This window comes from Tupaia chinensis, unplaced genomic scaffold, assembly GCF_000334495.1.
Source record: "Tupaia chinensis unplaced genomic scaffold, TupChi_1.0 Scaffold000567_2, whole genome shotgun sequence".
NCBI lineage: Eukaryota > Metazoa > Chordata > Mammalia > Scandentia > Tupaiidae > Tupaia > Tupaia belangeri.
In genome coordinates this window covers 217,868-235,387 of record NW_006160081.1, presented here as the reverse complement: position 1 = coordinate 235,387, position 17,520 = coordinate 217,868, and the positions used below count along the sequence as shown (strand labels likewise).

Genomic DNA, 17,520 nt, shown 5'->3' with positions numbered 1-17,520 from the left:
AGACTCTTCAATTTTTCCTTTGAAATTCTGTATTCTAATTTCACTTGAATGACTCTGCATGGAGCATTTAAAAGTAGATCAAACAAAACTCTATAAATATGTTGAGTTCTTTTGGGCATTTTGCCTAAATCAGCCTTGCTAAAGCAGGGAAAGGCAGCGTGCTTTATATCTTGGATTTTCTCCTCTGAAAAGCCAGGCTTCTTCTCTAGAGATCTAGGTGCCTGGGTCGGGGAAGTCAGCCTGGGGACAACTTGTGGAGGTGACCATTGGTATGGATTCTGTAGGTTGGGTCATTGAGATTGAGGGCATCCTGAAAGGTCAAACTCAATTCCTGGGACCAGCTTGAAGAAAGAAGAAAATCAGAAGGATGTTTAGAGATGTCATTGATTTTGTTTTTCAGTGTGATTTCTTTATATCACTCTGATAGAAGGCTGGTGAAAAGAAAGTTGGTGGAGCTGGTATAAAGAATTAACAAAGCTGCCTTTTAAAAGACTCATGAATGTAAAGCCAAATGGAAAAAGGGAAAGGAGTCAGGTGGAAATAAACCCTCTTGAAAAGCAGGTCTGTTCCATCTTCCCGATTTTATATGAGAGGAAACCCAGGCAAAAGGCCAGGAAGTGCTGGATCCGTTGGGCTGTCTCTTCTGTGTTGTGAGCTCAGGGAGTTCTTTCCATACCCATGAATAGCAAAATCAGAGTTCCTGTGGCCCTTCAGATGGCCAGTTCAGAGCACCATTTTTATAAGATGGTTTATAAGATGGTTGGGGAGGAGGACATGGAGTTCTTCATGCCTGTAGCACCAAAATTATAGACGTGCCTCCTAAGGAAATATCAGATGGTGGCATTAGCATTGAAAATGTTCACATGCAGCTTCTCTTTGCAGAAGCTCGGCCGATTAAATAGATGGCCCCTTTCTATGTTATGCTGGCAGTAGAAGCTCTGGTGTTGTGGTCATATGTAAATTGACTAACATTAAGGGTGCTTTCAGTGGTTTCTTTAAGCAGGGCCTTAGACTGAAGTTTCAAGGGCTGAGGCGGGACTGCAGCAGAGATTTGCATTCTCTCTTTTTCTAGACATGTGGCACCTGTGCCCACATATTGATTGAGAGTGGACATTTGTGATTAAATGACATGCCATAAGCATGATGAGGAGGATGAGGGTGTTGGTAAGTAAATGAGTTGAACTTGTTGAAAAAGATGCGCATGAAAGAGCTGAGAGGTGTCAGGGTTGACAAGGTGGAGATAAACACAAATTGACAATCACAGATCATACATTGCAATGGAGCGAGGGCAATACAAGAGAAAAGCGATGGTTGTTAGGGGAACCCAGAGAAGTCCCCCTTGCTCCATGATGGCTGAGTGAGTGTGCTCCATGATGCGCACATGCACTGTGAGTGTTCCATTGAATAAGTGGGTTGAGCTAGGAAGCCCAGAAGATGGACCCAGGCCCCTCCACCTGGAAGTAGATGGCTGTTAGGGCTGTGTGGGCTGAGGGAGTCAGGCCAGAGCAACCTTGCATGGGTCACTGATGGGATCTTGTGAGCCTCCTCAGGTCTCTGTGTCAGCTTCTGATCAGAATAATGACCAGCGTGGGCTCTAGCTCCTGCTGTCCTCATGGACTGGCACAGCCAGTTATCACTGGGGGTCAGAGCCCCATTGTCATTCAGCCTGTGAAAAGCACCTTTCTGCCTTACTTGATAATTATTTCCTTGCAGAACAGAGCCTAACTTAACTCTTAATGTCATCAAAATATGATCAGAAGGATATGTTTCATAATGCAGGATAATTACTTTAATAGGTGACTGTGATGTTGAAAAGAAAACTGATTACAGTGTATTATATGCTCTTTGTAGAAACAAATTGATATGCAGAAGCATTTAAACAAGTCTCTCTGCTTTCCCCAACCCACCTCCCCATATGTACTCTAATTGCTTTGGAGTGTAGCTTTCCATACCCTTTTATAGGCTTAGACAAGTGTGTTTGTGTATATACACATCCTTTCTCTCATTCATTTAATTGTATTACATCCTCATATATCAGTTGGGTAGATTCATTTATTTATTAATAAATGTTTGAGTGCATACTCTGCTAGGTTCTGGGTGATCAGATGTAAGCAAGATAGTCTATAATGCTTTTAGGTATGGAGTGAGAGAGAGAGAGAAGAGTGTGTGTGTATGTGTGTGTGTGTGTGTGTATGTGTGTGTGTGTGTATTTATAAAATTGGAATCATATTACACATATTTGTGATTTGATCTTTTAACTCAATATATTGTGGACATCTTTTCACATCAGTATACAAAGAGCTACTTGTGGTACTTACTGGCTGCCTGGCTAAATCGTGATTTATGTAGCCCTTTCCCTCTCAGTGGACATTCAGGATGTTTTATGTATAAGTCTTTGTATGTATTTATGTATTTGTATACATATATGCATTTGCTATTAGAAATAATGCTGCCCTGAACATTCTTATACATGCATCTCTGCCTTCTGAAAACAAATGTTATCTTTTTTAAAAAAAGAATCATTTAACTTTATTTATTTATTTTGATTTGACCTGAGAGATACAGAGAATGAGAGAGAGAGAAAGAGGGAAAGTGAGAAAGCAAGCCACCAGGTCCACGACTTGAACCATGGTCAGCCATGTGGGAGTCGGGTGCCCTCAACCACCACGCCAACTGCCAGTACCAACAAATGCTTTCTTTTTTGGGGGGTGGGGAGAGAGGGTTGTTTTGCTATAGGGTGCATGTGCTTGCCAGAAAGACAGAGAGACAGAGAAACAGAAAGTGAGAAATCGCCCCCCGGGGGGATGGCCACGTCGCAATCCCTTCTCTTCCATTTTCCTCTCAGGATCGTGGGCACGGATGCACACGCACCCAGCGTGAGTTTAAGCCACTGAGTCCGGGACTCAAACCATGGTCGACTACATGGGAGTCCAGCGACATAGCCATTACACTAACTGCTGGTCCCCCAACAAATGTTTTCTTTTAAGAGGACCAAACTTAAAATCAAATATATAGGACCAGCAAGTGTTATGGAAATTAAGGTGGCTGGATCCCACATGACCAACTGTGCAATTGAGTCCTGGACCTGGAAGCTTGAACAATATACCAGGCATATGTGCATGCATGCCCGAAAGGGTCATTTTGAAGGATCATTGCTTCCAAAAGGGGTAACAGACAAATCAGCTGATAATGTTACTGTGTATGTCTGTGTTCATGCCTATGCCCTGGCCTCTCCTTCCCTGGGTATTGATTCTTTCCACTGTGGTTTTCAGATTTTCTCTTTCTTTGTCTTCTGTTAGGCTGTCTGCCTACTTCCAACTCCCTCCCCCAAGCCATCCTGCATACTCCTAACACAAGCACTTCTCCCTAGGTGGCTTTCCTCATCACATCTTCCATACTTCCCTGTCCAGAAACCTCCTCTGGTTTCTACTTCCATAAAATAAAGTCCTCATCCAGAAATGCACTCCCAAATTGCCTTGGGTATTATCTTGGTTTGGTGGAAGAAGAGGGCCGAAGACTACAATTTCTTCTACTCATGTACCCAGACAAGTTCTTTCTGTGCTCATCTGTAAAGATGGGGCTAGCACCCTAGACCTCACAGGGCTGTTGCAAGGACTTTGAGGGAAGGCACAGAAAATACTGAGCTCAGTTCCTGGTACATAGTAGACACTTGTTCATTTCTTTCATCTTCAACAAGATTAAGTGGATTTTTCTATGTGACTTTGGACTTGCCTTTCCTTCTTCCCCATCCCCTCATGGTTCAGAGGCCCTAGTAAATGATCCACTACTGGTTCTACATGTTTCTTCTTTATTCTGGCAAGATTTGTGAGGATATGAGCACAACTATAACCACTTTTTAGATGACCTCTGCCTTCACCATAGCAAGCTAATGGGTTTCCTATTCTCTGCCGTGCAAAGATGCTGATTATACACATCCTTGTGAGAAACCAGCAGGTTCATCTCCAGGGAACACGTAGTGCTGATTAATTAAATATTGTACATTTCCATTGCAATAGTCCAGTTGCAGCTAAGAGGAGTCTTTTTTCTTTTTTTGGAGTGCCATTGGCATCTGAAGTGTCCTCTTCTGGCTTGCATTACATTGAAACAGGATGATGACTGGAAGTGTTTCCAGTGAAGGGTATGACACAGAATCTGCAAGACCAGTAATTCCACTTTCTCTTCCTTGTACCCAGAATCCACTGGATGTCCCAAGTGAAATGTGTAAGTCTCCACATTTATTTAGTTCAGTTGTATTGTTTTTCTAATCCTAAGATACGAAAATTGGCCTCTTACATAAATCAAGGTTTCCAACTCAAGGACAGCTTTTTCAAGAGGCTGGCATGCTGCTGTGTAACTGGGGAGTCGTCACACCCCCAGCAGTGTTTGCTAATGAGTCATAGCAGAGACCTCTTCTCTGCCCTCCTGCCCCCCAGGGAACACATCGCCAGAGCTAGAAATGACTTAGTGCAACTGTTTTAAAGGTCTGTGAAATTAAATCACAGCACAGCAGCATTCTCCTGGGTTATATATTAGGATAATATTGTCAGGTATTTAGATGTTTGATTTTTCTATCTTGTCAGAAAATACATTGAATATAAGACCTAAAATAACATAGGCTTGGAAAAGTCCTATTTATTTTTGGCCTGATACTCTTCTTTGGATAACAGGTCTGCCATGATATAACTTGACCTTGGCTATACATTAGTATCATCTGAGGAGCCTTAGAGCCTGGGCATCAGTATTTTTTCCTTTTCTCATCTAAAATTTTTATTCAGAAAAATTTTTAGTATACAGAAAAGTTGTGGCAATAACACAATGAACATCCATCTAGATTCACCAGTCATTAGCATTTTGCCGCATTTACTTTTGAGCTTCACACATACTCTTTGGTTTTTTTGTTTGTTTGTTTGTTTTGTTTTGTTTTGTTTGTTTGTTTCTGTTTTTGAAAGATTTTTGCTACAGGGGCATGTGCTTGCCAGAGAGAATGTAAGAAATCACCCCCCGGGAGGATGGCCACACCACAATCCCTTCTTCTCCATTCTCTTCTTGGTATTTTGGGCATGCATGCACCTGGTATGAGTTTCAAGCCACTGGGTCCAGGACTTGAACTACAGTCAACCACATGGGAGTCCAGCATCTTAAGCACTATGCCACCTGCTGGCCCCCCTCTTTGTTTTCTTAAACTATTAGAAAGTAAGCTACAGACATCAGGACACTTCATCCAAAGTACTCCAGAATGTGTCTCCTCAGAATGAGAATAGTCTGCTATGTAACCACAATAGAATTAGCACACTCAGGAAATGTAACACGAATATAATGCTATTATCTAGTATTAGCCCATATTCGGATTTCTCCAGTTCCCCTAGTAACGTCCTTTATAGCCTTTTTAAGAAACCCAGAATCCAATTAAGGATCATGCTTTGTATTTAGTTGTCATATGACTCTCCACTCCTTTAAAATCTAGGACAGTTCTATAGCCTCTTAAAAATCTTTTGTGATACTCACTTGACAAACATCAGGATGGGGTTTTTTCTTTGTTTGTTTTTCAGACTGTCTCTCATTTTGTATTTGCATGTTTATTTTTTCATGGTTAGCTTTAGGAGGTTGTGGAAGAAGTATTCTATAGGTGGTGGTAAGCCCTTCTCAGTGGTGCCAATCAGGACGCACATGTCAATTTGTCCATGATAGGCAACGTTAACTTGGATCACCTGGTCAAGGTTGTGTCTGCCAGCTTTTTCCATTCTAAGGGGACAGTTTTCCTTTGGTAATTAATAGTAGTCTGTGGGAAGATGCTTTGAGATTTTGAAATATTCCAATCTCCAACAAGCCTTCACTTAGTGGTTTTAGCAACCACCAATTCTTGCCAGAATCAATTATTACTGTGATGGTTATAAAATGGTGGTTGTGTTTTTCTATATTTATTAGCTGGCATTCTTTTCCAGAACAGAGCTTTCACTTCCACCCCATAACTGTGTATCTAATCGTACCCATCTAGCCATTGAGCTATTCGAACATGTCAGTATGGATTCTTGAAAAAGTGAGTAAATTGTAATGTATCCATCAGTCCTGTTGATGTCCCAGATGTGGCCAGGTGAAGCCCTGTGAAGCTGACTTCTGTGTCCTTTTGAAATTACTTCTCAGCTGTTTGGGCACTTCATTAATTTTGGCACATCTAGATATTTCAGTCTCAACTTGTATTTTTCTTGCCCCAGTCCTGGAAGAAGCCATTTTTCCATGGATACCTAGTTCCTCTGGGACAGCCATTTAGGATGGCATTGGCAGGTTGATGAAAATTCCCCAGGTGATTTCAGTGTGCAGCGAAGGACGAGAACTGGGCTTGGAGTCCTCCAAAGGGAGACCTCCTGTTCCTATATACCCATCACTTATAATTTGTGGTGTTGATTTGTTTCCTTGTTGAGATTTAGATCATTGTGAGTTTTATTCTTTGTGTGGGGAGAGACAGATTTAAATGCAGGTCCCTGGACCTGACCCCATAGAGTGAGTTCATTGGGTCTGCCCTGTATTTCAATGTTCTGGCACAGGTGGTCACCAGGCCATGCCTGGAAAAAAATGCCAGAAGTAACCCTGGAAACTGGGAATTTTGATTTTCCTCTTTGACTTTTATCAATGTTTTCTCTTTTGCAATATGAGAGATCTTCAAAAAGTTAATATAAAATGCATATTATGAAAAAGTTGTGCATAGATTGCAAAATATTTTTGCACCAAAATAAACTTGTATTTTAATTCCATTTTTTCCCCACACACTTTTTGGAGTTCCCTTATCTGATTTCAGAATATTACCATGTTTTGGGACCAGCAGTTAGAGTAATGGCTATGTCGCTGGACTCCCACGTAGTCGACTGCGGTTTGAGTCCTGGACCCGGTTGCTTAAACTCACGCCGGGCGCATGTGCGTGCGTGCCCAAGATCCCGAGAGGAGAATGGAGGAGAAGGGATTGCAGCGTGACCATCCCCCCGGGGGGTGATTTCTCGCTTTCTGTCTCTATGTCTCTCTCTGTCTGTCTGGCGAGCGCACGTGCCCTATAGCAAAAACCTCTTCAAAAAAAGAAAACAAAAGAGAATATTACCATGTTCCCTAGGTTTGTGGTAAGGATCCATTTGATTAGTGGATTGTGTGACAATATCAAATGATTTAAACACTTATGGCTTTACTGTTATTCTGCTATGGGGGATGTGGGATGCAAACAAATTGACCATGTGAGTGTTGGACGTTTTCAGCTGACCCCAATATTGTTTTCATCATAATATCATGTTCTTCTGTATTCATGGTCATTGATTGAATTGGCTTACTAAGGTTTTAATGCGCCATAAGACCTTAGGATAAAGGCTCTAAAATACTTGTGTGTGTCCTGTTTTTGAGACTGGGTCAATTTCTGCTATTTCATTTTCAGAGAAGGTGAACGTGCTGCAGTGCCTCCCCATCCAGCCAGCCTTATTTAGAAACACTCCTGATTTGTGTTTTTTCACTTCCTGATTTTTAACTTTGAACCACGTGCCATGTTAGCCCTACAAGTCCTTTCTGTAATCTCATGACCCTTAGCTGAGAATTCTTAAGAACAGTCAGACATGAGAGGCAGGGTCTCTGAAGCTGCAGCGTCTGGTTTGAAATCTTAGACTGCCATCTGCTAGATTTAAGACCTCTGGTAAATAACTTGATTAAACCCCTGTGTGTCTCTTCAGTCTCTTCATCTGTGAAGAGGGGGTCAGTAATCTACCCTGGAGGTTCAGTGTGAGGATTAAATGGGGGTAGTATGTGTAAAGTGCTTGGTAGACTTTGGCACATAGTAAGTGCTCAAAAAATGTTGCTTGTTATTTTATAAGACAAAACTGGTGAGAAATGGAAGGTGGGTTTGGGGGTCTTGTGAGAGAGTGGAGTGTATCTCTGCCTTGCCACATGTGTATGCCTGTATTCCTACATATGAGTTCATGCTCGTGTATGTGTATTTCATGGCTGTCATATGTATGCCTTGTGAATTCCATCTTATGCCTACTTTTTGGTAAGCCATGTTTGCATATATATTTGCATGTATGTGGATGAAACTTGTGTCTCTTTCTTCTTTCGATTATGTATAGAGAGTTAAGTGGCCCTGCCTAGAAAACCTACCCATGGGACAGTGGCAAATAACATGCATGTGAATGAGGGAAAACATGGGTTCTCTTCCCTTTCTAGTTGTTTTCATATACACTTGTATTGTTGACCCAGTCAACAAATATACTTAACTTTTTTAAAGAAAACTTTTCTTTTATGAATTGATTTATTCCACAGGAGAAAAAAGCCCAATAGAATGTGTTAAAACAGGAGTTCATATCAAGAACCCCGCAGCCAGTTCACCTGGGTATGAAGGTGGTAGGTCAAACTAAGGGATATCAAACCCGAGGTGTAGGCAAGTCATACATTTTATTTTTCTCCAATTTATACCAGCTATTGAAAGGAGATGGCACTGTGGTCCACCTAACTCTTTGAAGAAGGTCAAGATTCACTAGTAAACATCGGTGAAATGCCAGGAGAGGGGGAAAAAATGGCAAACGACATCCGTACAGTTTCTTAAGTTTAAGATAGACAGGTGCAACTGAAATACTATTTCACTCAACTTCAAGCATCCTCCTTGAACTGGTCAGATAGAGCTGGCAGACGAGTTCAGATCACTGATACGCAGAAGTGGAGGCCTGAAGAAGCAGCATGCAGGAGTTCGGAAGCTCTCTGAAATGAGACAGGCATGGTAGAGCCCTCAGGTGATGTTCTGCAGTTTTCCAGGAAGCACTTCAGTACAGATCACAGAGATAGGGACAAGATGTGAATTTGAATTGCTTCATCCCACGTTGGAGAAAGCGTTCTGAACTCAGGCCAAGGAGATACTGCTCCTTACTAGTGTGATGACCTTGGGGAAGTTGCTGAGCCCTGGTTTTTTCTCATTTGCAAAATGGTTGCTCATTCTGGCACTTTTATTTTTAACTCATATGGCTGGCAGGATGTGATAGAGTGATGGGCATCGGAAGTGCTTTAAAAATGACCTTGAGTTATGCCAATGTGAGGGGAAATGACTGTGTTTGAGGTCAGGTCAGGTGACCTTCAGCACCAGTCGCCTCTGGGTTCTTCCCCTGTGCCCTCTGTAGGGTTGACTTTTCTTGATATGTTGGCAGTGTGTTTTATAGGACTTTATGCCACCAACAAGTGAAGCTTTAAGAAATAGTGATTCTGCTGGCAGAGAGAACGTAGTGAATGCATCCTCTTCACACTAGGCAGGCCATAATGGAAGACCAATGCAGAGATTTGGTTTGAGAGAAATCTGGTTCTCTTCCAGGTCCTGAATCTATTGGATTCATCTTTTCTCTAAGAATATATTAATCTCTTCTTTGCCATTTGTACCATGTTGGGTTAGATGCTACTTTTTACAGAGGGGTTTTTGAAGACATAAAGTTACATATACTGTAAGTTTTATGACTTGAGCCAGCTCTAGGTCTTCAGATGTTATTTTTAAATCACTTTCGTCAGGTCTTTGGTGATTTCTGTGGCTGTGAGGGTCAGTTTTCAGATGTTTGTCACTTGACTTGTTTCATGTCCAGACTTGTGTCTCCAGAGTTCATTTTTAACATAACATCTAGCAAATAAAAACTCTTAAGGATTTATCATAGAATATCTTAATGGGTATCTGTGGGGGTAGGGGAGTCACAAATGGCAGGAGAAGGGAGTCATTGCCTCGTCATCTAGACTGTCTTTGCTAGAATAAGAAATCTGAATCCTTGATTTGCCTTCTGTTGTGTTGGAAGCCAAGGGGGTTGGTGGTGTCCTCTACCACAATACTGCTCCTCCTTGGAGAATCAAGTTGAGGTGAGGCGTCTGCCCCAGGGAGAACCAGTTTGCTGACAGTGCTGCTTGCACCTGGGAATTGACCTAAGCCCTTTTCATTTGTTCTCATTAAGACCCTGGGGGCTTGTGATTCTGTCCAAAGGAGAGTATTTGTGTAGTTGTCCAAGATGTGAGTAGACAAGAAATTCATTCTAAACTTATGCCCTCTTCCCTCTGTTTAACTCTGTTTCTCCTTAATCAGGTACAGACAGAGAAAAATGGAACAGAAGAAACTAGGCCACTGGCTTTTGAAAAATATTGATCAGGGAGTGCATTAGATACAGTGCAGAGACCATCCCCTTTGTATGATGTCATGCTGTGTAGGGGCCTTAATGGGCCCTGTGATCACTCCTGCAGGGACTTCCTTTCTCAGGGAAAAGATTAGAAAAGCAAAAGAATCCCTGTAGGCAGTGTCCAAAAATACTGTAAGCATTTCTAAATGTGTTTCTTTGAAGTCGTTGATCCCTTTGGTTTTCTAGGCCATGTGGTGGTGAAGGAATGGTGTGAGCAACCAACTTCTGAGTGGCAGCGGTCTCAACTTTCTATGTCCCTCCACCTCTCCCTAGCTTGGGCCTCTACTGCTGCATGTCTGTCTGTCTGTCTCTCTCTCTCACATATGCCAATGCATGTTCTTTCTCCCCTCAATGCACATCTGTGGTGTGGACAGTACATCTATATTTGAATCAGCTCTAAGCCAGGGGCTCCCAGATGGGCCACACTGGGTGAGTGAGATGGTGTAACCTTGAGCATCCGCCAGTCAAGTGAAGCTTGGCTCTGGCTTATATAACTTGATTTGTCTGGGTTGGTTCTGTGTTAGCAGCCAGAGATCCTGTTAGCGATCTCCTGGGACAGAGGGAAAAGGACTGAGTGGATTTTCTGAACCATGTGTGGCATTTGAAATGGTACCAAGGACAGGCTGAAATCGAATTGGCCTTTATTTATCAGGCCTGAGTTTCAGCATGCTGAAAGGGTGATGATTAGTAAGAAAAAGGCCAGGATACTTTATCTTTTCCTTTGCACATTTGAAAAACTCCCTCTGCCTTGCTAGCATTAGAAGCAGACCATTCTTTTTTCTCTACCACATCACATCAGCATTCATTAAAAATCAGCAGCAGCAAATGTAAAGCTCCATCCATGGAAAACCGTTTAAGGCAACACTGTGCCCCAGTGCTTCAGGGGTGGGGTTTTGGCCTTCTGCACCAATGGATCGATTTCTCATATCCATGCCTTTCTGACCCAGCAGCTTTGAAAAGACCAAGAAGCATTGCTCTGCTTTCTACTGCCTCTCTCTAAGAGACCAGGGCTGCCGTGCCTCTAGCCATGTCCCAGAGAGCATATTTGAGACAAGTCAGCTTAATTTGCCTGCATGCGTAGGAATCCTCTCTTGAAAATCTTATTTTGGGAGAAGAACGGTATCTAAATATTTTGCTTTTCCCATCCAGGAGAACGACGGAGGCGCCGATGCCAGGTGGCTTTCAGCTACCTGCCCCAGAATGATGACGAGCTTGAGCTGAAAGTTGGCGACATCATAGAGGTGGTAGGAGAGGTAAGCAAGTCGGCCAGGTGGCGTGGCTGTTGGCATGGGCTGTCAGACCCACCTGCTTTCCCGCTTGTGAGGAGCCCTTGCTGCACACACACCAGCTGTTTGTCTGGACACACTAGATGGTAGAACTGGAAGGGGAGACCTTGCTGATCACCTCATTGAGTCTCTTATCTGAGGAATGGGTTTCCACAGAGGAGTGCTTCCAAGCCAGTTGGGGTCAGACATGGGGCCCTTTGAAACCTTTGTCTTTCTAATGCTAAGTACCTCTGAGTTTCCAACCCAGTGCTACCAACTTTTTCTTCTGCTTTAATTGATAATAGACTGTGGGTATCCTGTGTGACCTGGATCCATCACTAAGGTATGGACTCAAGTATTCTTTGTAGAAAACACTGTGGGTTTAGAAGGAAGGGAAAGAAAGAATTTATTAGGAGACATAGTATGTGACAAGTATGGCAAGATTCTTTACACACCTCAATCACTTTGTTGTGTCACTGAGGAAAAAGGCCTAAGAGAACCCTCAAAGAGTCAAGGCTGAGGGTTGAGGCCAGTTCCTCCTGACTGGAGGCCCTCAGTCTTTTCACTGCAGCACATTCTCTTGTTCCTGGTTGGACCTGGTTACTCAAAGCCAGGCCTGTTGATGAAATGCCCCTCCAGATACTGGGATCGACTTCTCAGGCTCCATTCTCTCGGACCTGGTAGATCCTGGCTTTCAGACTTAGCCTCATCATTGATTCTGATTTACCTCTTGTCTTTCTATATAAGACATAATTGTCCAATTGCTTTTATTTCTTGAATATCATTTGACTTTACAGAAACCCACAATGTATAGAAAAGGATGCTAGAAATTAAGGAAGACTTTTTTTTTCAATGTCTCTATATATTTTAATAAAATTCCATTATTTAGTTTTATTTAATTTAGTGTTCAATTATTCTCTTCTTTTTCATAATGACTTCCTCCAAATTTTTATTTATAAATTGAAAAAAATTGGAATAAGGAAATGAACTATATAATTTTGCAGTTAATAAAAATTTATGTTCTTGCTGGAATATAAGCTCTATGAGTTTTTGTTCTTTACTTCACTCACAGTAATGTACTACATATATAACAAAGATTCAATAATGTAATTAATTAGTGAAGGTATATTATAATCATTAGAATTTTTTAAAAGAATTATGCATTTTATTTGTAATCATTATTTTATTTATTTATTATCATAATCTTGTTTATATTACATTGAATCACATATAACTTTACAGTGTATTACACTTCTTTTTCCAGAAGGAATATCATGCATATCAGTCAATACAAAGACATTAAAATCTCCATCTTCATCATCCAATACCTTTTCATTATTTTTCCTGATCATCATCATCATTATTATTCCAATTAATTTTTTAAACAATCACTACTTATCATTTTGCTTGTAAAAAGACTTTATCCTGGGACCAGCAGTTAGCGTAATGGCTATGTCACTGAACTCCCATGTAGTCGACCGCGGTTTGAGTCCCAGACCTGGTGGCTTAAACTCACACCAGGCGCATGTGTGTGTGTGCCCAATATCCCAAGAGAATGGAGGAGAAGGGAATGCAGCGTGACCATCCCCCCTGGGGGGTGATTTCTCACTTTCTGTCTCTCTGTTTCTGTCTTTCTGGTGAGTGCACATGCCCTGTAGGAAAAACCTCTCAAAAAAAAGAAAAAAAAGAAAAGAGAAGAAAAATATGTCACAACTTTTCTAATGACCCAATAGCTAGATTTTCTTTCATTTTAAATAAAAATCATTCTGTTTATTTATTTCAAGAGGGATATAGACACACACACATTCACATACCCAACAGGATCTTCATGTCCACCCCCAGCCTTAGCCACCCCAGATCACAGGTACGTGTGTGTGCCTCTGAAGTCAGATTTTTCTGACTCTGATGCAAACCTAACCTGATTGTGTAGTCAAGTTTTACTTACCACATTAATGAGGGACTCTATAAGATGGTAGGGCTGACTCAAAGAGCCAAATATTTAGAATGACTGAAAGAAAAAAATACTTGATTAAGATTGTGAAGTTAGATGCACAACTACACACTGTCCTACAGGGCAATAAGACTATAACCTTTGAGGTTATCTTTCATTTGCATCTCTGCTGGTCAGGCTTGATTTTCTTTGCTATCTATACTCTTTGCTTGCACTTTTCTACCAGTTAACATCTACACTAATGGTTGAATGGTTGTAAACTAGCCTCCTAAGTAAATGGTGCATCATACACATAGGTACACGACCCTAGAGAAGCAGTCAATGGAGTTCCCAGTGTGACACTGGGAGGATATGCTACAACCCCCTTGGCCTGTTTTTGAGTTTGGGATAATTTGTTTTACTGTGTCATTTATCTGTTTTTTTAAATCCCTGGTATCAAACAGGAAATATAGGAGGTACTTTGAAATTTGAATGAGTGAAAACAATGAATGGACAACAGAGTAAAACATTTATCCCAATGGCAGAAGTACACCTTTCCTGACTGTGGCCATAGAAGAGAAAATATTTTTTTCAGTGGAAAAAAATAAACTGAAAGTTAAAATTTTGTTTGATTGAAAGTTAGTTTAGTTAAAGAGAACAAAAAAAATAGGGGAAATGTAATAAATTATGAGAAAAAATTATGTATGTGACATATGACAATATATTAGGAAACTACTATAGCAAAGATAAATGATTGAAAATATGCCATAAACACAGATTCCATAAGAGGAAGAAATATTAGCCATAAGAAAAATCTATCTATCTATCTGTCTATTTATTTATTTTACTTTTGCTATAGGGCACATGTACTCACTAGAGAGAGACAGAAAGCTAAAGAGGGAAGGTTAGAAATCACCCCCCACCCCCAGGGGAGATGGCCATGCTGCAATCCCTTCTCCTCCATTCTCTCAAAATTCTGGGCACACACACACACACACACACCCCTGGTGTAATTTTAAAGTTGCCAAATCTGGGAGTCAAACCACACTATTGACTAATAAGAATCCAGCTGTCTTAACCTCTATGCCACCTGCTGCCCCCCCCCTTGTTATTAATTAAAGAAATACAAATTAAGGGCTAACTCCATGGTGTAGTGGTAACACACTGCTCAAGAAAAGACAGATCACACATGGTGACTACAGTTCAAATTCCTGGCCCTGTTGGCCTCAGGCACACCTGGCATGTGTGTGAGTGGCTGAGAGTGGATGCACTGCAGGAAGGAGATTTTGGTGTGACCAGGCCCTGTGGAGAGTGCTCCTCTCCCCAATCTTTCTCTCTTGTGTGTGCACATATTCTATCATGAATAACTGGGAAAATTGAAGAAAGAAATACAAATTAAGACAATAACAGGTTTCTACTTCTGAAAATCCTAAGAAAATAGTGGTAAGACTATTGGCGAAACGTAGAAGAATTGGTGCATTTGTGTATCTGTATGATCTTCATATCGAGCTATTTAGCCAAGTATGTCAAGAGCTATAAAAATTTGAATAACACTCTTTTACTCTGTGATCTTATTCCTGAGAATATAGCCACAGAAAATGGCTAACAAGAAAAAAATAACGTGAAATGTATTCATGGCAGTAGTGGCTATGATAATGAAAATAATCTATAAAGGAAACAGAGTACTATCCAACTAGAAGATTATGAATCCATTAAGATGTGGGACCAGCAGCTGTCGTAGTAAGGCACTGGACTCCCACATGGCCGAACACATTTCGAGTCCTGGACCCAGCAGCTTAAAATTCAGACTGGGTGTGTATGTGTGCATGCCCAAGATCCCAAGAGGAGAATGGAGGAAGAGGGATTGCAGCATGGCCATTGCCCCGGGGGGTGATTTCTCACTTTCTCTCTCTCCATCTCTCTCTCTAGTGAGCACATCCACCTTATAGCAAAAAAATCCCTTCCCCCCAAAAAGACAGTAAACACAAGAGGCCTTTAAATATGTATTTATTACCATACTTTGCATTGTAATTATCTGTTATATTTCAGTGAGTTGAGAGCTTTTCAACTGTAGGAACCTGGTTTTTATCTGTCTTTATATTCATAGTACCTAGAGTAGTGCCTGAAACTTAAAAAGCACTTTAATAAATGCTTGCTGAATCAGTAAATGAATGAGTAGAAATATGAAAACATTTTTTTGCAAAATAAATGAACACATCAGAATGCTAATTACATATACTAGATTATAATCATGGGAAATACATCTATATGGATGTGATCAAAAACTGAAAAGGAACAAGAATTTGAAAATGGTTTTGTCATAGCAGATGGTTTTTCCTTTGGGATAATGCTTTAACAAGAAATCCAAATCAAGACAAGGAAAATTGTTTGTGCATTTCTTTTTCTTCTTCTTCTTCTTCTTCTTCTTTTTATTTTTATTATTATTTTTTTGAGTGGATTTTGTTATAGGGCTAGTGCACTTGCCAGAAATACAGAGAGAGACATAAAGTGAGAAATCACCCCCCAGGGGGAATGGCCACACCTCAATCCCTTCTCCTCCATTCTCCTCTTGGGATCTTGGGCACACATGCGCATGCGCCCAGCACAAGATTAAGCCACTGGATCCGGGATTCAAACCACAGTTGACTACATGGGAGTCCAGTGACATAGCCATTACACCAACTGCTGGTCCCTGTTCATGCATTTCTGAGAAATATCTCCCACTTTTGCCTGCCCATTGGCTACAGAGGAACCAAGTGTGAATTACCAAAGGAGAAGAGTGAGTGCAGAGCTGTTGTTATACTCACCCTGATGATGGGGTAGGCCTTTGCCACCATCTTTTCTGTTCACTGCCAGCTAAATGCTAGGCTTCATTCTGAGCTTGTTTCCAGTAGGACACTAGAAAAATAACCATATAGTCTATGCTACTTCTATAAAACAAAATGTAAAGGCTGCCCTTTTAATCCAAATTTTTTTTAAAAAAGTTTTTATTTATTTATTTTATTCTGGAAATAGTCAATGATTTTTATATTTAAACTGAGTGTTTTAATCTGTTTTGTTACTTAACAGCTGGATACATGAAACTGGGTAATTTTAAAAATATATTTTATTTTAATTCTTTTATACATTCAATCACTATACATCACTTAGCTTGTAAAGTGAAGTTTTCCAACATGAAAACACTTCACACCTACCCACAGAGAGAGACTGTTGAGGCAGTGCCCTTACCAGGGTCTTGATGCCTGATCCACCACAGGAAGTCCTGTATCATGGGTACAGGGCTGTGTGTGCCTGGCATATTCAGGGAGGTGTTCAGATGTGTGAACCTCTTATCATTGAAATTCCCTGTTATGCCAATTTAATTGTGATGTTGCAGATAGTGGGTCATTGTCAAAGTATAATATAAAATCTGTCCTTTTCTCTTACAGGGAGTGCTGTATAACTGCTAATGGTTGGCTTTTCTCTGTTTGCATTGAAGCCAAAAATAAATGGAAACCCAAAATAAACAAAAACTGATAAATCACAGAGATAGATCAACAATAAGAATATAATAATAGTTGGGACCAGCAGGTGGTGTGGTGGTTAAGGTGCTGGACACTCCCACATGACTGACCACGGTTCAAGTCCCAGACCTGGTGGCTTGCTTTCTCACTTTCTCTCTCTCTGGTCAAATTAAAATAAATGAGTGAATAAGTAAAATTAAATAAATAAATCTTTTTTAAAAAGAATATAATAATGACTTTGTTATTATGTAGAATTAATTTATTCACTAATAAAACAGTATGTATATTTATTATATTTCTGTTGATTGATAGATTTATTTCTACAGTATTGCAAAGCTACATAAATATGCACAATAGTACACAAATTTTTTTTGTCCTGACAGACAGCTCTTGGGATTTTGAATATATGGAGTCATGTTTTGAAATAGTTAAATTAAGCAGAGAATCCTAAAATATGGTATCTGAGGAGTCTCTAAAAAGTTCATGAAAAATGTGTATTATGAAAAAAATTTATGCGTGGATTTCAAAAATTTTTACACCAAAATAAGCTCATACTTTAATGCCATTTTCCATGACCTTTTTTTTTTTTGGAGAGGTTTTCGCTATAGGGTGCGTGTGCTCGCCAGACAGACAGAGAGACATAGAGACAGAAAGCGAGAAAT

General features: G+C 40.6%; 1 protein-coding gene across 4 annotated transcripts in view; it reads left to right on the top strand.

Moving 5' to 3' along the window:
* SH3KBP1 (SH3 domain containing kinase binding protein 1) overlaps nt 1-17,520 on the top strand; it is a gene marked incomplete at its 5' end in the record, with an annotated part of 236,129 nt that overhangs the window by 24,402 nt on the left and 194,207 nt on the right. For all 4 annotated transcript variants that reach the window (XM_027775482.1, XM_014591386.1, XM_006157986.2 and 1 more), the window contains 1 exon segment: nt 11,310-11,413. In XM_027775482.1, coding sequence (XP_027631283.1) covers nt 11,310-11,413 — 104 coding nt within the window.